Source organism: Panthera onca, chromosome C1, assembly GCF_046562875.1.
Source record: "Panthera onca isolate mPanOnc1 chromosome C1, mPanOnc1 haplotype 2, whole genome shotgun sequence".
In the NCBI taxonomy this organism is placed as follows: Eukaryota; Metazoa; Chordata; class Mammalia; order Carnivora; family Felidae; genus Panthera; species Panthera onca.
In genome coordinates this window covers 128,870,173-128,897,516 of record NC_138346.1, presented here as the reverse complement: position 1 = coordinate 128,897,516, position 27,344 = coordinate 128,870,173, and the positions used below count along the sequence as shown (strand labels likewise).

Here is a 27,344-nt window from a genome sequence, read left to right as displayed (position 1 = left end):
GAGAGTGTGTGTGTGTGGTACCGGTCTAGAACCTGGCAGGCTGTGGGCAGTGGAGACTTCCAGATAAGACCAGAACATGAGATCCTGGGCCGGATAGGTAAGCACACAGGCTTGGGTGTTCAAACAACATCTCAGTTCCAGGAGAGATGAGGCCGAGTGACAAAGCATCTGTCAGGGCTACCTGCCTTACTTCTCTCGTGATTACGCTCCTTTGTAACATTATCTTTCAAAGAGTAAGTCATAAATGGAATGAGCTCTAGGGATGGTTTTCCTACCCCACCCCCCCAAATCTCAGTCAGTCAATAGTCATTGAATTCCTTCTCAATCCAGAGCTCAAGGAAATTACAATAGCATGAGGTTCAGACAGACCTGAGTTTGCAGTCTGGGTCTACCGCTAGTTAGCTGTGATGGTTGAAAATATGTCCACAAATTCTTTTATATGTTCTTCAAAAGGTATAGCGTAATTCCACTCTCCTTGAGTGTGGACTGGACTTAGTGACTTGCTTCTCACAGATAAAGTGGTAGTGATGGTGTATAACTTCCAAAACTAGGTCATAAAAGACCTAGATCACTTGGCTGCCATGTCATAATGACACTCAAGCAACCTACTGGAAATGCCCACATGATGAGGAACTAAGACCTCCTGCCAATGGCCACGTGAGTGAACCATCTTAGAAGCAGATTCTCCAGTCCAGTCAAGCCTTCATATGATGGCAGTATTGGCCAACATCTTGACCATAGCCTCATGAGAGAACCTGAGCCTGATTCACCCAGCTAAGCTGCCCCCAAATTCCTGACCCATAGGAATTATGAGATAGAAAATGTTTTTTGTTTTGAACCATTAAGTTTTGGGATACTGCATTACACAGCAGTAGATAATACAACTGCTCTTTGACTGGCAAGTCATTAAATTTCTTTGAGTCTCCATTTCCTTATCTGTAAAATAAAAATCATAATTCCTACTTACAGGGGTATAAGGATAGCTAAATGTTATACACTATGTCAGCAGTTCTCAATTTTTTTTTCTTTCAGAACCCTTTTACACTCTTAAAATTGAGGACCTTAAAGAGCTTCTGCTTATTACAGTTTTTATCTATCATATATCATAATATGCACCCTTTTTTACACCTGTGGTGAAAAATCTCCCCCTGTATTGGAGAAGAGCTATTATACAACAGTCAGTTGATGATGGACTGGTATAGAGGTACCTATTTATAAATTTCAAGTCATTTTTGCTTGTGCAGAATCATTCAAATTTTCCCAAGACTGAATGGAGAGTCCTAGGGCTTTAAGTTTTTTTTCTTTATTTATTTTTATTATTATTATTTTTTAAGTATGCTCCATGCTGGGTGTGAAGCTCAACACAGGGCTTGAACTCATGACCCTTAGATGAAGACCTGAACTGAGATAGTCAGATGCTTAACTGACTGAGCCACCCAGCCACCCCAAGGCTTTTTTTTTTTTAATAGAATTTTAAACTGAGGCATTTAAAAATATTTTATTTATTATGTCATTTAAAACCAACAGTAATTCATTTTATGCTCACCAAATAACAGGTTTTTAATGCAAAGAGGTTATTATTTTTTTTTTTTAATGAAGAGTATTAGAAGAGGCAGTATTTTATGTTTGGGCAAGTGTCTTGAATATCTGGCTTAATAGAAGGCGGCTGGATTACATAGCTGCACCTCCATTCAATCTCCTTCAGTATTGGCTTTGCACAGATATGTAGCTGGGAAAGAGAGGACCTTGTGGTCCCCTGAAAGGGTCTCAGGGACCCCCAAGGGCCTTCTGATCACATTCTGAAAGCTCTGTGACAGCATCTGATATAGTAGGTGTTCAGTCAATGAAACATTACTATTACCATCAGAAAATGAATCATCTGGGCGCCTTGGTGGCTCAGTCGGTTAAGTGGCCAACTTTGGCTCAGGTCATGATCTCTCGATTCATGATTTTGAGCCCGGGTGTCGAGCTCTGTGTTGACAGCTCAGAACATGGAGCCTGCTTCATATTCCATGTCTCCCTCTCTCTCTCTGCCCATCCCCCACTCATGCTCTCGCTCTCTCTCTCTCTCTCAAAAATAAGTAAACATTTAAAAAATTTTAAAAAGGGAGGTGGGCGCCTGGGTGGCTCAGTCAGTTAAGCGTCTGACTTTGGCTCAGGTCATCTCATGGTTCATGGGTTCAGGCCCAGCATCGGCTCTGTGCTAACAGCTTAGAGCCTAAAGCCTGCTTTGGATTCTGTGTCTCCCTCTCTCTCCGCCCCTCTCCTGCTCACTCTCTGTCTCTCTGTCTCTCAAAAATAAACATTTAAAAAGTAAAAAAAAATGAGTCGTCTGCAGAGAAGAAGTAGAACTCCATGTGACATAGCAAAAAAATACTGACTTGAAGGAAAGGCTCTTGACTAACAGCTTGTATGAATGTAAACAAGCCTCCTTAGCTCTCCGGACCTGGTTTCTCACGTAGAAACAGGGTAGACTAGGCTCAGGTGGTGATTTTCATGCTCAGGAGCTGCCTGAACAGGCAGGCCTTGGCCTCACCTCTTCCTCACCCAGGGCGGTTCTGCCAGGGATGTTTTTCTGCTTAAACTACCTTTGGAGGAAGGCTCCTATGACTAAAAATCATTGAATTCCATGCCCTGGTGCTCTCCAGGTCCCCTCCCAGCTCTCATTTTCTTTGCTTCTGGGAAATGTTATGGACAAGTTGGCAGCAACTCTCCCACGTCCTGTGAGCTCACCAGGTGCAGATTATGGGTCGTGCTGCAAGGATGACACATAGAACTAAGGCCACTGCACGACTGAGTGCATGGAGTCCTGTGGCTCCCACACAAACAGAGGTGGGCACTTTCGCACTCTCTGACCACACTTGATCTGTTTGAATCTATTTAATTATTAATTTTTTACGGTTTGCAAAAAAACACAATATGTAACACCCTAGTCTGGGTAATGCTATTTGGTGTGGCAGATGGTCTGCCTAAAGTGGGCAGACCCCTGGAGAGGGACCTTGAAGACAGAGCACCCACAGCACCAGGCCCCTTAACTTACTGAGAATTGAGTCTGCGTGCAGTGCCTTTTCTTGAAGGGCAGTGGGACACCTTCCACAGCTGGGCCTTCTGTGCCCTTTTTTCTCCATATTTTCCTTCCTAAAAAAAGATGCATAAGATCCAATAAACATTTAACATACTTCTTCTTTTTTATTTTTTTTATTTATTATTTATTTTTTTTATTAACATACTTCTAATAGAAATCGTGAGAGTATCGGTAAAACTGAAATGTTAAATTTCTTGTATCAGAGACTGGGATGATACGGGCGTGGCATGTTGTCCTCCACACAGAGATCCCTTCTGCCTGCCTTTCTTAGAGCTTCCCTATAAGAAACTGCACCCAGCGACAACTTGGCCTGGTAAGAACAGGTCTACCAGATGTTGAAAGTAAATCTGGTTTGTTCCCCAGAGGATAATATCTAATTATCATGCACACATATGCAATATAGAAATTTGAAGTATGGAATTATATTTGGAGTTTTCTTCATACTCATGTCTCAAATTCAATTCTTTTTAAATGATTTTTTTTTAATTTTAGTGAGAGTGTGTGCATATGAGTAGGGGTGAAGGAGAGAGAGAGAGAGAGAGAGAGAGAGAGAGACAGAATCTTAAGCAGGCTCTACGCTCAGTGCAGTGCCCAACATGGGGCTCGATCTCACAAACTGTGAGATCATGACCAGAGCCAAATCAAGAGTTAGACACTGAACTGACTGAGCTACCCAGGCACTCCTCAAATTCACTTCTTATCAGGGGAAGAAGATGTGCCACATGGCAGTACTAGGTCCCGTGGCTTTGGCTCCGTAAATATAAGCTGAATGTGTCTAAAAAGCCCAGCAAGGTGGATTTTGTCCGGTGTGTATGGGGCTAAAAGCTAAGGGAGCATGTAGGGTTAACTTTAGCTGTACAAGGCCACCAGGGGGCATCAGAAAGATGCCTTACAATTTCAGTTACCAGGACACCCTCTGACTTGGCTGTAGCTTCTGCCTGGCTTCTTCACAGAAATCCTAACCCCTTCAAAGGAATTCTAGTTAATCACAATTCTTAACAAAGCCCTTGCTCAGCCCCAGCGATATGGTAATAGCCCCTCCGGGAAAGTGGCTCATTCTTAGTGTGGAAGGCACTGTGCCCAAGATCTGCTGCACGTGGCTGGTGAGAAATGAGGCTGATCCCCTCGAGGATGGGGTGAGAGCCCTAGGAGTTGCTTGGCAAATGCAGCACACCCAGCTATGCCTAGGCCTATGCCCAGGCCGGCCTTCTGTGGAGAGAGCCACTGTGCTCTGGAGTTGGTGGGGTTGGGGGCTGATGAGCTGGGCCCTTCCCCTCTCCTTGGAAAAACATGCTCTCCTCCTGAGTCACATATTTTCTCACACCTCATTTTCTGTCTCCACCCTCCCCCTTCGGGGCATTTGAACATCTGCTCTCCAAAGTGGAAAACTTGGATCTCTTTCAAGTGAGTTCAGTCTAACACATGACTTTCTTTTTCTGCCTCTTTTAAACTTCTTTGTGCGCTTAAAATCTTCTTGCCAACCATAAGAGCTAAGGGCAATTCTACTTGAGAAGACAGTTTTCCAAGAAGACTGAGTAGCTAAAGTGGACTCTTAAATCCCAAATCCTGCATCAGACATAACACAAAGGGATTTGCATTTTATATGTAGCATATAGACCATTGATCTGCATATATATAAAAATATCCCTCAAAGGCCAGCTAGCTTCATAAAGCACATGTCTTGTCTGAGAGATACCAAATCTTTTAGAAGAGCAAAGAGTATATATAGCCCTTTGTTCAATTAATTCCTCGGAGTATTAGGTAGTTTACCAAGATTTCAATTTATAAATCATGTGTATCTTCACTTCACACCCCAGTGTTAGATGCATTGTTAGATCTGATTTCGCACTTGGTTGTGTTTTTCCTTCCCTCTTGTCCATGATAAAACAGAAAATTTAGTCTGGGACATTGGTCCTTGACTTGGTATGTAAAGAGTATCTGAAGTTCTAGACTAGGAATCTGAAAGACAAACATTTAGTACCTTGAATCCTTCATCAGAATGGTTTTGAAATGTCAAACTATCTTTATTATACTTAATAAAATCTAAAAAAATCCCAAAACCTAGGTTTAACTCAATAAATAAAAATAGTGGGCCTGTGGTGACTCAGGGAGTAGGCATCACTATTGCCTCCTATATTTAAAAGGAGGGTCAAAGCTGATGACTGGCATGTCAGTTAAAATAATGGTCCACACCAGATGACGCATGGTCATATTTAGCACAAACAGCATGCTGTTTCCTTTTTCAGGGGGTGGAAACTCAGTAGAACACTTATGACAAGTGCCCATTCCCGTGGCGGAATGCTTTCTAACTTCAGACCTTGTCATCTGCTTCTATTAGAGCTTATTATGTGCATGTAATAGTGGTTGCTAAACCACAAGGAATGGTTGCTCCTCCCTCCTTGACTCTTGACCTTTGGAAGGTAAATTAGCCAAGCTTTGGCAGAAGTCCACAGTGCCTCCTGAGCTTGGAGTTGGTGCCTCTCACTAACTGATAGAAGCTTCAAATAAAGGATTTTGAATCCATATGGCCTAACAGTTGAGCCAAAGAAAGTTGTTTTTTTTTTTAATTTTTTTTTAACGTTTATTTATTTTTGAGACAGAGAGAGACAGAGCATGAACAGGGGAGGGGCAGAGAGAGAGGGAGACACAGAATCGGAAGCAGGCTCCAGGCTCTGAGCTGTCAGCACAGAGCCCGACGCGGGGCTTGAACTCACAGACGGTGAGATCATGACCTGAGCCGAAGTCGGACGCTTAACCGACCAAGCCACCCAGGCGCCCCGAGCCAAAGAAAGTTTTAAGAACACGAAGGATTTCTCCTTAGGATTTTACATCTATAGCTTTTTTTTTTGCACAATTACAGCTTGTAACCTCCAGATTTCTTGCTGAAGAATGGGGAGAAGTAAACCCCTATACATGGGATTAGGCTTATTTCCAGTGGGACTGGGGACAGAGGGAAGGACAGGGAAGATTTTCACTCATCATGAGAAGTTGCTATATAATGGTGCCCAATAATCTCCCGTGTGGATAATGTTCAAATGCAGCCTACAGGACAAACCACCCTTCGTGTTCCGCAGCCCTGATTCTTAACCAAGGGAATTAGGAGAATCTTGAGCAGATTTAAAAGTATTCCTACTAGGGCTCCAGCCCTGGTGAGTCTGATATACTAGGTGAGGTTGAGGCATGTGCATGATCAAAAAATCTCCCCAATGACTCTGATGCTCTCCTCACTCGAGCCACTGCTAGAAGGGTTTGTGAAACAGGAGGGAGGCTGGGCATGCCCAGCCCTGAGATCTGTGATTCTGTGACTTGGTCAGTGGCTTCCGGCACCTGTTCCAGTAGTTGACGCCCACTCTCACTGGAGCTATTATACCAGAACCGGCTTCCACCCACCCTGGGAATTTAGCAGCGAGAAGCCCTCACCATTCAAAGACCAGGTGGCTACAGGCACAGCTTGGACTGGCTGTCTCTGCACGATTGGGCCTTCCTGAGGTGTTGTTGGGGTTCTCCTGCACCACAAAGCACAGACAGATGTGGATGTGATTGAGGAAGTGACTCATCCCTCTGCTGCTCACACACAGAGGCAGCCAAACTCACCACTCCAGGACTCCTTCAGTTCTGATTTCTCACTCCCTCGATGGGGTCTGTGTTGTAATGGCCTGGGGCTCAGAGAAAGAAGGCCGCAACACTGGCTTGGTTTCTTTCCTTCTCCAAACATTTGAAAATCTAGTTTACAGATGAGAGAATACTTCCCTGCACCCCCTTTTTTTCTTTCCTTAGTTTCAAATGACCCCAAGCTCCACCAGGGGATGAACAGATTTAAGAAGATACTTAAATCCATCAATCTGACCACTGTTAGTAGAGGTCTAAAAGCTTTTCCAAAGAAATGCATTAAACTGAATTAAAATGAGATTTAGAAATCATTTAGAGGCTTAAAGTGTCTATATGTCCCTTTTTAACACAGAGAAATTACACTACTTCACCGAAAAGGCCTGACGCCGCCCCCACCCCCGCGCCCCGTGTATATTTTTTTACTATGGTTTTACCCTTTATGTAAACAGAAACCATGCTCTTCTCGCCATTATAAACAATGCTGGCATAAGCATCATTGTACAGATAGCTTTTTCCATATTTTGAATTACTTCCTTAGGAAATGTCTAGGTCAAAGGTTGTGAACATGTTTGCATGATGATACATATTGCCAAATTGCTTTCCACAAACGTGGTAAGAATTACACAACCGCCAAAATGTGGGCAGCTCAGTTTGACCACACCTTCCTCTGCATCAGGAATTATCCTTGAAAATGTTTTTGGTAATTTCAAGAAGGGGAAGGTGGCACCTTGTGTTAATTAGCATTTCCTCTATTATTAAAGGAGATAAACATTTTCCCATGTGCTTATTTACTGGCTGTGTTTCCTACTTGTGACTTTTAGTTCATATCCTTTGTCCATTAATTTTTTGGAGGGTTTCAGTGTTTCCCTATTAATAAAAACAACCATTTGTTGATCACTCATTGGGTCACGTGCTTCTCATACAGCCTCCTTTGTTCCTTCCCACCATCCTGAAACGTTGTGCCCATTTTAATGCCCATTTTTAATCATCTGAGGCTCAGAGGATTTAAACAACCTGGCAAGGTCACACAGGGTGTAAGTGGCAGAGCTGGGATTTGAACCTTTACCCATATGTTTGTGTTATTAACCATAATTTTACTACTCCTTTGTGCATTTGTCAGAGCACTTTATGTAATAAAAACCTCAATATTGAACATTATTGGTTCTTAATATTTTTCAATATGTCTGCCTTAAAAAAGTGGCTGCGGTTTCAGTTTTGCAAATATTAGTTAAAATGTTGATGTTGTCAAATGGCCAAGAAACGTGAAAATGAGTTAAATTTCATAAATAGTCAAAGAAATAGAGATGAAAACAATGAGAAACTGGTTTCACTTATCACTTTAGCAAAGGTTGGAAAAAAATACCCAGGGTGCACTCAGGTGAACACATCTCCTTTCCCGTGCACAGCTGGGACAGATACCACCTTGCTAAGGGCCAGCTTATCAGAATTTGCACTCTGTGCCTCTTGAACCATTAACTGCACTCCTAGGTTTTTATTTTAAGGAAATATCAAGTATGGCCAAAAGCTTGCATATAAAATGATGTTACTGAAGCAGTGTTTATCGTATCAAAGAACTGGAAAAAACCTGAATGTCCATCAACAAGGGACTGGTTAAATGAATTGGTATAATGAAATACAATGGAATCCTTAAAAATGAAGCTATAGATCTATTCTAAGTGATTGTTGAGATGCCCACAATAGAATGTTAAATGAAAAAAAGCATCATAAAACAATACGTATGGGGCAACTATATGTATAGCCTGACTGGGTGGCTCAGTCAGTTAAGCATTTGACTCTCAATGACCTGAGATCAGGTCAGGATCTCACGGTTCATAGGATCAAACCCTGCATCGGACTCTGTGCTGCCAGTGTGGAGCCTGCTTGGGATTCTCTCTCTCCTCTCTCTCTCTGCCCCTCCCCTACCCCACCCCCCTCAAAATAAATAAATAAACATTAAAAAACATCTATAAAACACCAATACATACAGTATGATCTCATTTTTGCAAAAATTTATATGTATGCAGAGAAGAAAAAAGACTGGGCAGACACACACTAATATATTAGCTATGCTTTTTCTTTCCGTGAAATGTTCTTTATACTTTTTTTCTACCTTCTAATTTTTTTTTTTTTTTTTTGCAGTAAGCATGAATCATTTTTATAGTTAAAAAATAAAGGGTTTTCCCTGTGTTTTCTTTCATCAGTTCTCACTTTTAGGCCTACAGGGGTTGCCCTGCACTTCACATTTAAGGCAGATTTACATGAGCAGAATGTAGGCAGGTGCCCCCCACCTGAACTGGGGGATCCAGTGTCCCGTGATATTTGTCCTGGGCAAATCTTACCTTCTTAAGTTTCCAACTCTTCTTCTGCCTAGTCTTCACAAACTGTGGAGCTTTGAACCACCAGAACTATTACTGTTTACTGCTTATTATAGTTTTGTCATTATCATTTTAGACCCAGGGGGGTTATTTAATCCCAGTACTCCCAATTCATTCATAATGAAATACTCTCAGGGTGCCTGGGTGGCTCAGTTGGTTAAGCATCAGACTTTGGCTCAGGTCATGATCTCATGGTTCATGGGCTCCGTGCTGACAGCTCAGACCCTGGAGCCTGCTTTGGATTCTGTCTCTCTCTCTCTCTCTCTCTCTCTCTCTCTCTCTCTGCCCCTCCCTCACTCACACTCTATTCTCTCTCTCTCTCTCAAAAATAAATAACATTAAAAATTTTTTTTAAAAAAGAAAAGAAATACTCTCAAGGTGTGGTCCCCAGACCAGAAGTATTGGCATCACCTGGGAGCTTGTTAGAACTATAGAATTGCAGGCTCACCCCAGACCCACTGAATCAAGCCTGCATCCAGTAAGATTTGCAGACAATTCCTAGATGCACTGCAGTTGGAGAAGCCCTGATCTAGAACAGGTGCCTCAGACTGGTGTTTCCTGAGTGCTGAGAGAGTGGGAAACATTAGCAATACCAGCAGCTGTCTCCAGCACTAACACCCAAGGTGTTAGTATAAGAGCCAGGTGATCTCAACAATGCCAGTTTCAGAGCCACATTCAGTAAGTAACACTGGTTATGGTCAGAGATTCAGCCGAATGAACTGAACTAAGCAGGACTGGGCTGCTGGACATGACCCTGGAATCAGAGGACAACCTTATGGCCATTTGATCTAGTTACTCCGTGTTGTTGTTGTCGTTTGGGTTTTGGTATTTTTGTTTTTTAAGGAAGTTTTTAGAATCAGTTCTTAGGCTACGTGAGAGTCTCACTTTGGGGGATTATTTGCCTAACAGTCAGTGGGAATTTAATTTCAGCATTCCTGGGATAATGGGAAGGAGCAACCTAAGGTAGGGTGTGATGGGGACATCATGTGGCCACTCTCCCTCTTTCCTCTGGGAACTTGTCTGAGAAGGAAGGGGCCTGTCGCTGTGTTGAGGGAGCTGGTAGGGGGGCCTGCAGGGCTGAGGACTCAGGGCTGTGGGGCCAGGCCACCAAGCCCCTCGGAGGAGGGGGTCCTCCTGCCGGGGTGCCCTTTGTCCCCTCACGCCCACATGGGCTCCAAAGGATGGCCCCAGTGTTCCTTGGGAATCCACGGAGCCACACAGAGGGACTGCCTTTAGGGTTGCAGTCCCAGGGGAAAGGGCTCCAATCAGTTCCCATGGGAAAGGACACCAAGGGCTCCAGCATCACCACCCCACCCCTAAGGCACCATCACATCCTACCTGGAGTCCTTGTCCCCAGACTCCTCACCTACCTACTGCCTTCTCATCCCTCCCTCCCAACTGACTCAATTCAAATCTTACCTTCCCTGACCATGTCTCCCGAGTGACTTTGCCCTCCCACAGTGAGTGACTTTTGGTCACATTCCATTACTTAATAGTCACGAAAGCTAACACCCAGGTAGTATGCTTTCTATGAGCCAGGCTCTGTTTCACATATTTTACTTATATTAACTTGACACTGTAGCATCATGCCAATTTCTAACAAGCTGCCAGGTGATGTTAATGCTCTTGGTCTGGGGACCACACTTGAGGTTATTTCATTATAAATTAATTGGAAGTGTTGGGATTAAAACTCTGTGGGCCTAAAATGATAACAAAATTATAATGAGAAGTAAACAATAATTCTGTTGGTTCAGAGCTTTACAGTTTGCAGAGACTTTTTGCAGAAGAGGACTTGGAAGCTTGGGCAGATCTTATTATCTTTATTTTACAGAGGAGGAAACTGAGGCACAGAGAGGGTTACGTAACTTTCCCGAGGTCACAAAGCTGATGAGTGACAGAGCCAGTACTCAGACCCAGGCAGTTCGGCTTCAGAGTCACAGGAATGTATAATGTTAAATGCATCTCACTTTTAACATTCTGTAACCACACATTAATTTTGTTTATTGTATGTGTCCCTCACAGAAATGTAAGCATCTTGAGGGCAAGTAATTTGTCTGCTTTTTTTTTTTTTTTTTAGTGTTTATTTATTTTTGAGAGAGACAGAGTGTGAGCAGGGGTGGGGCCGGGGCAGAGAGAGAGGGAGACACCAAATCTGAAGCAGGCTCCAGGCTCAATGCTGTCAGCACAGGGCTTGATCCCAGTCTCAAACTCACGAACTGTGAGATCATGACCTGAGCCAAAGTCAGACGCTTAACAAACTAAGCCATCCAGGTGCCCCTGCTTTGTTTATGTTATACCCCAATACCTGAAAAGTACCTGAATGAATGAAGGAATGAATGATCCTAGCAGTAGACTCTCTTTTCAGGGCTATTTATCACAAAGTTACAGAGTTCTCATTATTTCACAGCAAGTGCTGTAAACTTGGGACCAAATAAAGGAGAGCAAACCCAGACCTGAGGGAGCTGCTGGGCGAAAGGCTAAGCTGGCTCCTGGGCTCCCTCGCACCACCTGGAAGCTAGTTCAGGTTCAGAACTGGAGGCATAAAGTGCTGTGAACCTTGGAGACAGTTGTGAGGTGTTGAAACTCTTAAATCCACAAGGGCCCAGAGGTTACTATACAGAGCATTCATGCTACACCAGGCGTTTAGTCAGATGTTTGGGATAAAAAGATAGGTACAAAGGCACAGGGACAAATGAGACACAGTGCTGTGGGGGCACAGAGGTCTGAACAAAGAATTCTGCCTGGGATGGGGAGGCATTGTGTCAAGGTTATATAAATGGATGAAATTTTGCTGGGCAGGTTGTTTTGAAGGGGCAACTGCACTTCTCTGGCAAGGCTGATATTTATATAATCTTCAGCATTTTGTTCTTAACTCTAACAAAAACCTATTCAGATTTTGAATGTCAGCCACAGGCAAATTCTGTCTGAAACAAAAGAGTCAATTTAAGGCAATTATCCAGATGATTCAGTTTCTCAGAATTTTAATTTAGTCTGAATGTTCTGATAGTTGAGGCCACAAAGACAAAAAGTGTAGAAATACTGGGTGGTGATTGATTTGAATTCCTAATCTTGCATATGTAAACAATCCAAAAGAATTGAACTTGAGAGAAGGAAAATGCAGAAGCGGACTCGTGGAAAATAGTTCTTCCTGCTGAGTATGTTATTCTTTATGTAGAAGAGGGAATATAAAACTATTAAGAAGAAAAATTATTTCTTCCAGGCACGATCCACAAAAATGTTGCTATTCATCCAGAAGAAATAGCTTTTCAGTGGTTCATCAGTTTAAACTGAGTTGTTACATCTTAAACTATTAAGATATTTCAAAAACCAACACTTAAAATAGCTTCTAATTTTTAAAAGCTGGTTCCATGGGACTTTGGAAAGTTAAATTTCCATGAGATATTAAAATAGAATTCATGAGTTCATGAATTAGGATTCTATAAATGCATAAAAAACATCTTTTCCTGGCATAAAATTAGGCTGTAGGTTGCTGTATTACCTCATTTGAGGGTGGAGAGGATGTGGATGCCAACTCATCAGGGATGATTGGAGAACTCCCGGGAAGACAGACGGCTGACGTATATTTGCCCTTATTAATTTTCTCCTTAACATCTTCAAGTAGCATCTCCAACTTGAAGATTTCACCTTCCACTTCTCTAATAAACATAAACAAGCATCTTATTGGATATGCAGTCAACATTCTAATTAGTAACAACAGTTCTTGAATATAGCATTGGTCTATATTATTAAGGTGGTTTGGCTTCAGACAGGAAGGATAATGGACACCCGCCCTGACATGCATCCTGTTTAGAGTTTCATTCCAAAGGCCTGGGCTCTAATCCTCATTTTGTTATTCATTAGCTGTGTATCCTTGGGAAAATCACTTAATCTTCCTGTGCCTCCAATGTCTCAACTATAACATGGGAAAACAATACTCTGCTTATCTGGATCTCTGGATCTAATTATTTTGAGATCCCTTACTGTTCTTTTTTTTTTTTTTTTTTTTTACATTTATTTATTTTTGAGAGACAGAGAGAGAGAGAGAGAGAGAGAGAGAAAGAGAACAAGTGGGAGAGGCGCAGAGAGAGAGGGAGACGCAGAATTGGAAGCAGGCTCCAGGCTCTGAGCCGTCAGCACAGAGCCCGACATGGAGCTCAAATCCACAAACCACAGAGATCATGACCTGAGCTGAAGTCAGATGCTTAACCGACGAAGCCACCCAGGCACCCTGAGATCCTTTACAGTTCTAAGAGCTATGATTCTATGGAAATAATGATTTATATCAATTGAAAAGAGGAAGGAAATGAACTATCTGAAGAATTTGATTAACAAGCTGCATCTATATGCATCTGTACACATATATATATATACATGTATACATATATGTATATGTGTAAATGTATCTATAAATATAAATACCTATTTTACCCAGGAAGAACCCATTTTCCTCAAATCCATTACATTTATAAAAATTTACCTTATATTAATCCACAAAGAAGAATCTCAACAAATTCCAAATCATTAATAATTATATCACTGTTTTCTCACTAAGATCAGGAAAAAAGCAAGGAAGTCCCTTCTCACCACTCCTTTTCAACATTGCACTGGAAGTCCTACTTAATGCAATAAGACAAGAAAAGAAAATATAAGGTATACAGATTGGAAAGGAAGAAATAAAAGTGTCTTTGTTCACAGATGACATGATTGTCTGTGTAGAAAATCCAAAAGAATCAACAGAAAAACAGGAACTAATAAGCAATTATAGAGAAGTTACAGGGTACAAGTTTAATATACAAAAGTGAATCACTTTGCTATATACTATCAATGAACGAGTAGAATTTGAAATTAAAGACAGTACTATTTACATTAAGATCCAAAAAATGAAATACTTAGGTATAAATCTAACAAAATATATACAAGATCTGTATAAGGAAAACATAAAATTTTGATGAATGAAATCAAAGAGCTCAATAAATGGAGAGATATTCCATGTTTATGAACAAGAAGACTCAATATTGTCATGATGGCCATTCTTCCCAACTCAATCTATAGATTCAATGCAACCCCTGTCAAAATCCCCGCAAGTTCCTTTGTGGCTATTGACAAAATGATTCTAAGTTTATATGAAGAGACAAAAGACTCAAAATAGCCAGCATAATATTGAAGGACAAGAACAAAGTTGGAGGACTGACACTACCCAACTTCAAGACTTACTATAAAGCTACAGCAATCAAAGCAGTGTGGTATTGGTGAAAGACTATACAAACAGATCAGTGGAACAGAAGAGACAACCCAGAAATAGACCCACATAACTATAGTCACCTGATCTTTGAGAAAAGAGAAAAGGCAATTCAATGGAGCAAAGAAAGATAGTCTTTTCAACAATTGCTGCTGGAACATATGGACATCCATGTGGAAAAAAGAATTTGAATCTGGACACAGATGTTATATCCTTCATAAAAATTAACTCAAAATGGATCACATGCCTAATGTAAAATGCAAAAGTATAAAACTCCAAGATAACATGGTAGAGTACCTAGATAATCTTGGGTATGGTGATGACTTCTGAGATACAACACCAAAGGCATTATCCCTGAAAGAAATAATTGATCAGTTTGACTTCATTAAAATTAAAACTTATGTTCTGAGAAAGACAATGTCAAGAAAATGAGAAGATAAGCCACAGACCAGGAAAAAATATTGGCAAAAGACATTTCTGATAAATGACTAGTACCCAAAATATACAAAGAACTCTTAAAACTCAACAATAAAAAAACACACACAACCCAATTTTAAAATGTGCTACAGACCTTAATAGATATCTCACCAACGAAGATATAAAGATGGGAAATAAGCATATGAAAAGATGTTCCATATTATAGTTCATCAGAGAAATGCACATTTAAACAATGAGATACCACTATACATTATTAGAATGGTCAGAATATGGAATGCTAGCAATACCAATTGCTGGCAAGGATGTGGAGCAATAGGAACTCTTATTCACTGCTGGTGGGAATGCAAAATGGTACAGCCACTTTGGAAGACAGTTTGACAGTTTTTTAAAAAATTAAACATATTCTCACCATACAATCCAATGCACTCAGTATTTACCCAAAGGGGTTGAAAACTTATGTCAACACAAAAACGTGAACACAGATGTTTATGGCAACTATATTCATACTTGTCAAACTTGATAGCAACCAAGATGTCCTTCAGGAGGTGAATGGATAAATAAACTATGGTACATCTAGACAATGGAATATTACTCATCACTTAAAAAAAATGAGTTATCAAGTTGTGAAAAGACATGTAGGAAACTTAAATGCATATTACTAAGTGGAAGAAGCCCAATCTGAAAAGTCTACACATTGCATGATTCCAACTATGTGACATTCTGGAAATAGTAAAAAGCAATAAATAGTAATAGTAAAAAGATCAGTGGTTGCCAAGGGTTGGGGTGGGGACAGAGAGATGAATAGGTGGAGTACAGATGATTTTTGGGGCAGTGAAAATTCTCTGATGCTATAAAGATGGATACAAGTCATTATACATTTGTCCAAAACCATAGAATGTACAGTACCAACAGTAAACCATTAATGCAGAAAATGGGCTTTGAACAGTTAGGATCTGTGTAGGTTCATCAGTTGTAACAAATGTACCACTCTGGTGAGGGGTGATAATGGTGATAATGCATGTGTGCAGGCAGAGGTATGTGGGAAATCTCTGTATCTTCCTCTCAATTTTCCTATGAAAAATGCTCTTAAAAATTAAAGTCTTAAAAAATTAAAGTCTTAAAAATTTGATCACTGGAAATTAATAACAAAAAGATAGCAACAACAAGAACAAACAACTAATTGGAAATTTTAACACTCATCTTACTAACTCTTGGGTTAATAGACATTAAGGATACTCTATAAGTGAATAATAAATGTGAAAAAAACATATAAAACCAATGTAATGTAGCTAGTGCAGTACTCTGAGAAAAATTTATAGCTTTAGCATGCATTTACAAGGGAGCAAAGTTCAAAATCAATAAACTAAGTATCCAAAACAGGAAAATAGAAAAAAGAACTACCAAATGAACCCCCCAAAAGGAGAAATAAATATAATTTAAAAGAATTTGATTAATAAAATAAAACATTGTCTTTGAAAATATCTATAAAAGAAACCACAGGAAAGTCTGACTGAAAAGCATAAGTAACATTAAGAATGAGAAAGGAAATATACCAGAAGAAAAATTTTAAATCAAATGGGATTGAACAACTTGATGCCAATACAGTTCAGAATCTAGATGAAATGGACAAGTCTCTATAAAAACATAAATTGTTAAAATCTACTCAAAAAGAGGTAGGAAATCTGGAAAAAAACTACTAACCAGAGAAAAATAGAAAAAACAATAAAAAATCCACCAGCCCAAAAGGCACCAAATCCAAGTGGGATTATGGGTGAGTTCTAGTAAGACTTTAACCCTTTTGAAACATAAAAAGAAAAGGGAAAAATTTCCCATTCTATAACTAAACATTAGGATATTTATTAATACATTTTATTATTATATTAATAGAGTTAGGAAATAAACTAAATAGATTTCTAAATCCCATTTGAGTAAACATTAAAACATTAAAAAAACAAATCTAATCCTAGTAAATCAAGAATAGAAGAAAACTTTCTTGATAAACTTATCTTCTTGAAACTACAGCAAGAGTCATACTTGAAAAAAATCCCATTACTGTTTGGAATATGAAAAGAATGGTTGCTTTTGCTAGTATTATTTAACATTGTTTTGGAAAACCTAGCAAATAAAATAAATTGATTAAAAAATATGATATATAAGAATCATGGAAGAAAAGATAAAGTATAAATATTTAGGGGGAAATGGGAGTTGGGGGAACCTGTCATTATTTTCAAATGCTATGATTGTCATACCTAAAAACTAAGACAATCAACAGCTAATCAAAAAACACTATGAACAGAAATACATAAGATAGCCCAGCAGAAGTTAAATATATTGTTTTTCTTTATTTCCTGTATATCAATTACAGAAAACATCTGTTAATAATGCTGAGAAAACCTACAAAATAGGTAGGAATAAATCTAACAAAACATGCATGAAATCTGCATGAAGGAAACATGCTCCTGGATGGGACTACTCATTGCAAAGATTTCAACTCTTCTCTAATCTGTAAATTCAACACAATTCTGAACAAAATTCGAGTGGCATGTCCCTAAGGAGGTTTGGTGAGCTATTTATAAAGTTTATTAGTAAGAAGGGTGTTCAAGAACAGCTAAAGAAAATTTAAAGAAGAAATATGTCAAAATATACACTAGACTATAGTAATTTATTTATTTATTTATTTATTTATTTATTTATTTATTTATTTAATGTTTACTTTTGAGAGAGAAAGAGACAGAGCATGAGTGGAGGAGGGGCAGAGAGAGAGGAGCGAGGGAGACAGAATCTGAAGCAAGCTCCAGGCTCTGAGCTGTCAGCCCAGAGCCCAACACAGGGCTCAAACTCACAAACCATGAGATCATGACCTGAGCCAAAGTGGGGCATTTAACCGACAGAGCCACCCAGGCAACCCTAGACTATAGTAATTTAAAACTGTGTGGTTAAGGTAGAAATAGAAACGCAGATCAATGGGATGGAAGAGAACCAGTCCTATCTATATGTGGAGGGTTTTTTATATGATAAAAGTGGCCTTTTCATCCCGTGGGAAAGGCTGCTGTACTCAGCAAGCGGTGGGACAAAGATCTATGCATGGAAAACTGTTGATAATCAAGTAAAATATAGGAAAATATGCTCTAATCTAGCAGGCAAATGAGAATTAAGCAGAGGACAAGGAGAGGCTGAAAATTTGAAGGAAGTTCTGAAATGGTGGAGATAGACCTGAAGGTAGTGGGAAGAAATGGGCCCAAGGTCCAGGGCCAGATGGGTTGGAGGTGAGTGAAGGAAGAAAGAGGAGGTGAAAACATGCAGACCTGGAGATGGAGAAAAGACATTTTTGAGGGATTCTGTGATCTTTTCCGTAAAGCAGAAGATTGTATGTTGATAATATCAGAGAGAGGGATTGGTGGAGGCAGAACCCCATTTCTTGACTCCTTGACTTCTGGGGTCAGCGTGTGAAATGACTATCAGACTACATTCTGACAAACAAGATGCATGAAATAAAAGAATTATTTTTGCATATTACCTTTTAAAGGCAATAATATATTTGTTGCTTTTTTTTAACGTTTATTTATTTTGAGAGAAAGAGTGCATGGGAGAGTCAGAGAGAGAGAATCCCAAGCAGGCTCCACACTGTCAGCACAGGTCTCAAACTCATGAACCACGAGATCATGACCTGAGCAGAAATCAAGAGTCGGATGCTTAATTACTTGAGCCACCCAGGTGCCCCAATAAGGTTTTAATAAGAGCACATAGCAGACTTAAACAAGTAATTAGTCAATGAACTTGCAGAATTCTTTCCCTTGCAGAAAGCCATCTACAGTGGCCTTTAGATTCAACACTTAGAAGGTTCTGGACAATTAATTGTATGGGGTTCTGCTCACTGCCACATTATGCCCATGAGAGAACAAGAGGACCAGTGTCAAACCGAGCAGCCTTGCTTGCTCTGAGGTGGTTTTAACCGAGTTTCGGAGAGACTGGGTCTTCCCTTGCCCCAGTGTTGAAAGCTTTTCCTGTATATGGGACATAATTATAGCTGAAACTTTTTTGATTTATACTGGGTCCAGCACACTGTGGGTGTAACTAGGATATAAATAAGGTGTTGCATAACTTTGGTCTTAATGTGCACAGAGGCCCAACTTTAAAATGACTGCCTAGACAAGTGGGATTCCTCGGAAAATAAATATCCTTACTCTATTAGTTTTTAAATAAATAGTGAAAGTATGTAGAGATCTTTCTTTTCCCAGAAAACAAAATAAACCTTTGGGCAAAAAAAAAAAATCAATATTAAAACCTCATCCTTGCTGTCTAATTACTCAGTATTGAAATAACAGTAGACAGAGATTTCATTCATTTTGAAAAGGTGAAATTGTACTTTGGAAAAAATACCTCAGGACACTAGTGCCGAAATATAAACCATTAAAGTAATCTGGCATCAAGAAAGATTCCATGTTAAAATGCAATGAATAGAAAGAGTTGAATTTACAGAGATTAAGTCTCCTAAATGGATTCTTTTAATTCATACCAGGAAATTAAATGGAAACAATCCTAGCCTTGAGTCCTGGAATACATCTTAAAATTGTTTGGATTGGAGAGAGAGGAGCACAGGGCCATAAAAATGGCCAGTTGGAAACTTCAGTGAGTTTGCATCCAAGTTTCTTTTTTTTTAATTTTTTTTTATTTCTTTTTTTTCAACGTTTTTTATTTATTTTTGGGACAGAGAGAGACAGAGCATGAACGGGGGAGGGGCAGAGAGAGAGGGAGACACAGAATCGGAAACAGGCTCCAGGCTCCGAGCCATCAGCCCAGAGCCTGACGCGGGGCTCGAACTCACAGACCGCGAGATCGTGACCTGGCTGAAGTCGGACGCTTAACCGACTGCGCCACCCAGGCGCCCCAATTGCATCCAAGTTTCTAATGTGAATTAACTCAGAAGTCATTTTGACTTTAAGCTTTAATATTTTCCCTAAATTTATCAGGCTTTGTGGGTTCTTCACCCCCACATTAACCAACCTAGCAATGGTCCTCTCATACCCACTGCCCCTTTGGAATTGTCTGCGGATAGGAAAGAAAAGGGGGGAAAAGGGAAGGACAGAAGAACCAGGCAGGGGAGACAGAGGAAGGAGTGGGATGAAGGCCAGGACACAAGGAGCTTAGAGAGAAGGCCCTCTGGGGTTAGCGTGTGAGCCTTTCCAGGATTTTCTTACACTGTTCTGGGTCTCAGAACCAGTTATGACACACAACAAAGGGCAGGATTGTAGTACAAAATCGCTCCTCTGGGGGACAATTGTTCATGTGGAGGACTCCACCTGGGTCAGTGCCCAGGACAGGACCTTATACGTAGCGGGAGTTCCACACTGTTTGTCTCATGCGCTAACACTTGTTCACTGATGGCACAGTTTTTGCTGACCCTAGGCCAGGGGCTGTGCAAGCATTAAGCCAGCAGCCACATCGGAATCCCACCTGAAGGAGGTTGCCTCTGACCCCTCCACCTCACACAGTTTAAGCCTGACCTTTCTGGATCAAAGTCACCAACAGCTGGGGATTCATGCCTGTGAATTTGCTTCAAAGTCAGATGCTTCTCCTTGTTGTCCCTAAACTCCTGCTCCAGTAGTTCAAGATGTCCCTGCAGTTTCTCCAGGACCTGCAGCAGTAAAGTCACCAGGATCACGCATGAGTGGTTGTTTCCCCCCAAAATACAAGGAGGGTGTACACTATAGTAGTTTCAAAATGAAGCCACCATCTTTCTCCTGGCAATTGTTTTGTTTCAGAGACTGACATCTAAAACAGAGGCAACCCAGGCATCTCCACATTCACAATGCCCTTCTAGCACACAGCTTTTTCAAAACGGCGACTTCTGATTTCTTCCCCAGAGCCCACTCAGAGGCCTCTGAACTCCTTAATAGGATATCAATAGTCCTGTGCTATTGCAGAATGGCTTTTAGCTTATAGAGCACTTTCCTGAGCATTATCTTACTTAATCCACACATCAGTGTTGTAAATGTTGCAAAGTAGATTTTATTATCTCGATTGTATATGGGAGGAAATTGGAGCTCTAGGAGGTATGTCTGAAGCCACAAGGACCTTAAAAGGGACTGAAGTTAGAGGATCTGAGTTTGAGTCTATGGCACTTGGAGGGATGGGGCATTAGGAAGTTTAGCCAGAGCTTCAAATGGGTCTTCTAGACGTCAACACATGCAGCCTCGTGCAGATTAACACTTACATGGTGCAGGTTAAGGTCTGGTCTTGATGTATAGAGGCTTCAACACTGCAGCCCCAATAGCTAAATATTCCCTGAGCACTGCCTATACGTGGCCCTGGGCTAAATGTGTGAGAGATACAAAAGTTACATCAGTCTCAGGGATTTTATTCCAGTTGGGAAAAGAAACTGGATTCAAGGACTTTGCCATGGCACTTTGCCATGGCTCAGTGGAAGAAGTGAGACCTACATCAGGCTCGAAGGATGCTCAGGAAGGCCTGGACCAGGCAGTGTCCATGAACATGGAGAGGAAAGGATGGTTGGAGGGACACAACAATAGGGTTACAGGATCAGACACCCCAGGGTTCAAGTTCAGACTCTTTCACCTAATAATTATTGTGATTTTAGTCAATTTGAACTCTAAACTTTAGTTTTCTCATCTGAGACAATAATAGCCCTCACCTCATACTGTGAAAATTAAATGAGTTAATGCTTAGTGCCAGGATCATCACCATCATCATTATTAAATCTGATTATTATTCCAAGTTTGGAAACATATTGACCATAGGGCATAAAAAATGGCAAGTGTGGTAGATGTCTTCCATGTTCCCCCCACCCAGATTTGTCCTCCATCTTTCTCCGTGCCCCAGCCAGGAAGCTGACCTTCAGTGGACTGCACCAATAGGCTCCCCTACCCTGGCATTGGTTTCAGTCAATGGAAAGCAATGGCAGAAGAGAGGAAATGAAGAAAGATGAGGTAGGGGTCTTTATTTCCCTGATGTCCTCCTGCCTGTATCCCAGTGGATTGGTTGTGTCTCTCTACCAAAAGCAGAGCTTGTCAGCTACTCCTACCATTATAGCTACTCTCCCTAGGCTCCAATATCTGCTCTTCCTCCTTCCTTTCTGCCCCACTGTTCCTTCTATGAGATGCTTTCTGTCCCTTATTGGTTTCCCTTAACCTTACCCACGCTGTTGTAAAATGATGCCTTATTAAACTCCCCTCAGTTGTTCCATCGGAATAAACCATCTAGTTCCTGCCAGGACCCTGCCTGGTACTACTGTAAATCTCACTGACAATGCTCAGGTTTCTAGCTTGGGAGGTGGAAAGAATGTGAACCCCTGACTAAACTGAGGAATTTGGAAAGGCTAACAGATTTGAATGGAGCTGTCAATGTTGGACATGTAGAATTTTCAGCAAGAGTGGGAGAGCCAAGTAAAGATACACACAAACATTTGGAGCTGTAGATGAGAAAGTAGGACCAGGAATTTAGGAATTGGTAGCATGCAGATAGTGAAAACGTAAGAAGGAATTAGGTGTTCAAAGGAAAGAGAAAAGAAAGTCAATTACAAATTATAATTTAAGATCTTGGGATTTAAATTGTGTTATATCTCAGAAGAAGATAGGGCACAGTTTTCTAGCTGTAAATGTACCTCATGTAATCCTCATGGCAACTCTGAGACGGGAAGTGCCTAAGATCATACAGCCAGTATATAGAACTACATTGTCTGTTCCAACATCCAGATGCTTTCCATTCTGTTGTGTTGTTCATGCTGAGCAGGTTAGTGTCGCCCTCTCTGGCCTTCTTCCAATGCTGAATCAAATGGGCCTGGAAATCTCAGGCCAAGGCTGACACTGTCAGGAATCACCTTGACTCTCATCTCTGCCCTAATACGAATCCCCTCATATCCTCTAGCATCAAGGGGAAACTTCCTGGATTGGGCCTCAGAAGGCTAGTGCCTTGAACCAGTTCCCTCTGCTTTGCTCAGCCCTTTAAAAATCTGTGTTCTCCCAGTTCCTGAAAACCAGACTTTTTAAAAAAAATTTTTTAAATATTTATTTATTATTTTTGGCAGAGTGTGAGCAGGGTAGGGGCAGAGAGAGAGGGAGAGACAGAATCTGAAGCAGCCTCCAGTCTCTCAGCTGTCAGCACAGAGCCCGATGCAGGACTCAAACCCACGAACTGTGAGATCATGACCTGAGTCGAAGTCGGATGCTTAACCAACTGAGCCACCCAGGCACCCCAAAACCAGACTTTTTTGATATCTCTTTTATCATTCACTGCTTCACTCCGGCAATCTGGCTTTTACAGAATCACTTCATTAAATAAAACTGGGCTTGTCAAGGTCCCTCATGATCTCTTGGTTGCCAAATCCAATTCACTTCTTGATTTTTTTTTTTTCCTGTTATTTGAACATGTGTTGTTGTGGCCCATACCCCCTTCTTTTCTTTTGGCTTTACAGCTCTTCCCCTTGCAGGTCTGCCTTGAGCTTTGAGGTCACTGCTTGTCAGTCTCCTTTGAGGAACCCTCTTTTACCTGCCCCTGTTTGCTGATTCTTTCCTTGGGCTTCTTTACTGCTTACTCTGCAGGTTTGCCTGGGAGTAAACTTCATATACTTCATAGCTTCAACCCACAACTATATCCAGATTTACATTTCTGGCCCAAGCAACTCCTCTGAGGTCCAAATCCATTGCTCTAATTGCCTACTGGATCTTTCCAATTGGATGTCCTACAGGGACCTCAAAATGAACTTGGCACCTTGCCTCCTGCCTGCCTCCCACACCCATTAGGAACTGGATCTTCCATTTTTAGTCCTGGCCTTGGTTGCCCACGCTAGAAATCTGAAACTCATCCAAGCCTCCTCCCTTCCTTTCTTCTCCCCTCTTAATGTGCAACCACTTTGTTAAACTCTTAGATTTGTCCCCCTCTCCATCCTCATTGCTAGTTTTGGTTCAGGCGCTCATAACTTGTTACCTGGAGTATGGCTTCCTAGCCAGGCTTTGTCCCTAAGTCTTGCCCCCATGGTGCTCACCATTTCTTGGCTTTCAGTCCTCCAGTGTTGCCCCCTCACTCAACTCAGGGTGAAATATAATCTTCTTAGCATGGTTTAGAGGTCTTTCATGAATAGTCCTTGTCTTGTCCCTTCCTCTTCACCACATGAACCCTGGATTCCATCTGGCTAATTACAGTACCACACGATTCCTCATCCCATCAGGGTTTTCTGTCCCCTGTGCCATTGTGACTGGTGATTCTTTTTCTTGGACCACTGTTTTGTAACTACCCTGTCAATCTCATACATATTCATCCTACAGTGCCAAACTCCGAGGTCAGTCACTTCCAGGGAGCCTTGCAAAGTACCCTCTAACTGTCAAGGGTGAGCCGCTTCTAAGCTGCCATTAGCATTATTTCTCAAGCTTCGTGTTGCTTGTCTATTTACCTATCTGTTCCCAGGAGACTGTAAGCCACTTGAAAAAGAAATTGTTTCTTTGTCTCCAAATCTCTAGTGCCTGGTACAGAGTCTTGGACATAGGAAGTACCTGATAAGTATATGTTGAATTAATTAATTACTTAATAAGTTATTTAATTAATACAATAGATGAATGAGAGTGATCAACTGTGTCTCTTAACATTTGAGTCCTCCTTTCCTCTGTCTATACTGTCTGGTTTCTACCGCACAGCCTGCCATTGCTTTGTTCGTGCTCCTTCACATCAGGACTTCTGACCACCTGCCTTGTTGCTGACCCAGTGGCCTGAATGACATCTTTGACTTTGCACATTTCTGGCTCTAACAATCTCAGCTTTTTGCCCCATTACCATGTTCCACCCCAACTTCCCACAACTCTGGCACTGATGAACTGTGGTTACAATATAAATTAGTGATTTGATTAAATGCAACAACAAGCAAGGATGTGAAAATCACAGATTTTCATCTGAAAAGCATAGTTTTAAGATCAGGTTTGAGTTTTCAAAGTTTTATATGTTGAGTTGTCAGATATTGGCAAATTTTATAATCTGTATCCCCCAGGACCCATCAACTCTGGATGGACTTGCCCTGTATAACAGCTGGCATGTTATTCTCTTAAGCCTACCATTGTCTCAGATTTATTGTTGGGTGGCCACTGAGGAATAATAGCCATAAGTAATAGACTCCTCTGAGAATGAACGAGGGATAAATACACATAGAAATAGAACTCTAAGCTCTTTTAGCTCCTATAACACAAACCCCTGAGCCAGATAATCAAGGAGATCCTGAACCTCAGCATGTTGAGAGGTTGGGTAGAGGGAAAGGGGAAATAGTATAAATTAAACATTGACAAAATTTTGTACTAGTTACCAAATATATCAAGCTTGAAATAGATTATTAAAGGTCTTAATTCAATTCATTAATCATTAATAATTAAGGGTACAACATATGTGAAACACAAAGCTAGACCTCTGGAGGTCACAGCCCTTAATCTTCAGCAAAACATTTCCACCAGAACATTTCTATGCCCCCCAGTGTAGAGGAAACATGGTGCTATAAAGTCATTCATACTTATGCACATCAAATTCCCTAACAAAGATGTTTAAAACTTGATAAAATTTTTACCAGCTTCTTGTCTTGCAAATGACAAGGAGACTCCTGTGCTATGCTTTTGGAAAATTCTTGTACCTGTAGTGAAAAAATGCAATATTTCATTAATTGCATGATGTCTTATGTCTGAATTTGGTCACTTCTATTGGTCATAATCTTTAAAAATATTACTTTAGTCTTCAGTTGATCAGTCTGTTCTTTTAACTTCTGGCACATCTGTTTCCCTTCAGTTATCTTTTGAAATATGTAAGAAGACCTTGGGCAAGGGTCTTTCTGAGAGGTTGATGACACCTTAAAGAGACTTGTCTCGGATTCTATTCCTGTATAAGAGAGAATAAGTTTTGGCTTCTGTTCATCTCAACTTCACTGCAGATTTATGAAGTACTAAAAACAGAAGTCTGTGGCAACCATCACCATTTGCTATTTAAAAAAAAGTTTTCAGGGCGCCTGGCTCAGCCAGTTAAGCGTCCAACTTCAGCTCAGGTCATGATCTCACTGTCTGTGAGTTCGAGCCCTGCATTGGGCTCTGTGCTGTCAGTTCAGAGCCTGGAGTCTGCTTCAGATTCTGTGTCTCCCTCTCTCTTTCTGCCTCTCCCCACTCATGCTCTGTCTCTCAAAATATGAATAAACGTTAAAAAAAAGTTTAAAAAAAGTTTTCAAAATGTATATCTAAATCAGAAGTTTAAAAATGCTAGTGGGGCACCTGGGTAGCTCAGTCAGTTGAGCATCCAACTTTGGCTTAGGTCATGATCTCACAGTTCATGAATTTGAGCCCCACATTGGGCTTGCTGTTGTCAGCGTGTCCACACAGAGCCTGATTCTGATTTTCTGTTCTCCTCTCTTTGCCCACCCCCTTGAATTTGCGTTCTCCCAAAAATAAATAAATAGTAAAAATAAAATAAAATAAAATAAAATAAAATAAAATAAAATAAAAATGCTGGTACCTGTGAGATGTTCTTGGTGAATATGTATTGTGGGCTCCATCTGCACAATTAAAGGATAAGAAAACATTATTGTTGACACAGATCGGTGACGCCATTATTCAAAATGATCCAAAATGTTGTGGTCATCATGGAGGCAGCCCAGAGTTGTGTCAAGAGCTGGGCTCCCAAAGCCAAGGTTGAATTCCACTCTGACACTTACCTCCCAGGTGACCCAAGGCAATGACTCCATCGCTGTAAACCTCAAATTCCTCAGCAATAAAATAAGGGTACAAATAGAACCTACCTCTAGGGTTGTTACAAGGATTAAGTGTTAGATATTACCATATCTGTTACTACTACCATGTTTGATACTATTGTGGGGAACACTGAAACGTTTCTCCTAAAACTGGACCATGAGGTCCATGAGGGCAGGGGCCATTGTTGGTCTTGTCGCCAGCTCTGTCACTGGTACTCTCACTAACACCATGCACACAGTAGCCACATTCTGGAGAATAATATAAAATAGTATGCATTAAGTTCCAAAATGTATGTCATGATAGTGCTTGTTTACTTGCCATAAGCTAACAGGACAGGAGCTTAAATTCCAGATGACTCACCTTGAGAGTCTACACATAAAGCTCAGAAACATGCTAGTGCCAGAGAGCTAAATGGTGGTGGTCAAATTAGACTTTGGTTATTATGAATATCTCAACTGTATGACAGATAGAGAACTGATAGAGTCTAGTTCTCCAACCTCCATTAGCAGGACAAGAGAAAATAAGACACCTGACTTTAGACTTCCATTGCCAGAGAGAGGTGAGCCTAATATCCATTTCTGTTCCTGCTAACCTCAGGGCACTGAGGACTGTGCACCCCTGTGCACCCAGGGGTGGGTGCAAGCAGGATGAGGACCCCTGAGACTTGCCAATGTCAGACATAGAGAAACATTCCAGTCAAGGCCAAGTGGAGCTGCTAGATTCAGGTATGAGGGGGGGAGGGGGGGAGGGGTAGGGTGGGGGTGGGGGAGGGGTTCTGTTCAAGCTTCCCAGAGCATTCAGTTGCTAGAGAAGGGAGTTGAAGCATGAAGGAGTAGAAATGGAAACAGGCACAGAGTGTTCAGTCCAGAGTGCCC

The 27,344-nt window shown here is 41.0% G+C and overlaps 1 protein-coding gene and 1 long non-coding RNA gene across 6 annotated transcripts in view; one reads left to right on the top strand and one right to left on the bottom strand.

Annotated features, from left to right (window-relative positions):
• Positions 1-27,344, bottom strand: part of AKNAD1 (AKNA domain containing 1) — a 41,521-nt gene that overhangs the window by 8,588 nt on the left and 5,589 nt on the right. For 4 of the 5 annotated variants that reach the window (XM_060623118.3, XM_060623117.3, XM_060623119.3 and 1 more), the window contains 7 exons: positions 26,234-26,273; positions 25,461-25,609; positions 25,305-25,367; positions 20,251-20,381; positions 12,569-12,725; positions 6,506-6,591; positions 3,041-3,138 (listed from right to left, as the gene is read on the bottom strand). In XM_060623118.3, the coding sequence (XP_060479101.2) occupies positions 3,041-3,138; positions 6,506-6,591; positions 12,569-12,725; positions 20,251-20,381; positions 25,305-25,367; positions 25,461-25,609; positions 26,234-26,273 (724 nt within the window). The remainder of the gene's footprint in view (positions 1-3,040; positions 3,139-6,505; positions 6,592-12,568; positions 12,726-20,250; positions 20,382-25,304; positions 25,368-25,460; positions 25,610-26,233; positions 26,274-27,344) is intronic. The other variant, XM_060623122.3, reaches the window with a different exon arrangement.
• LOC132671819 (uncharacterized) lies at positions 448-27,188 on the top strand. Its single transcript, XR_013557459.1, has 3 exons — positions 448-657; positions 3,289-3,398; positions 27,067-27,188. It is a non-coding gene; the product is annotated as an uncharacterized LOC132671819 (long non-coding RNA).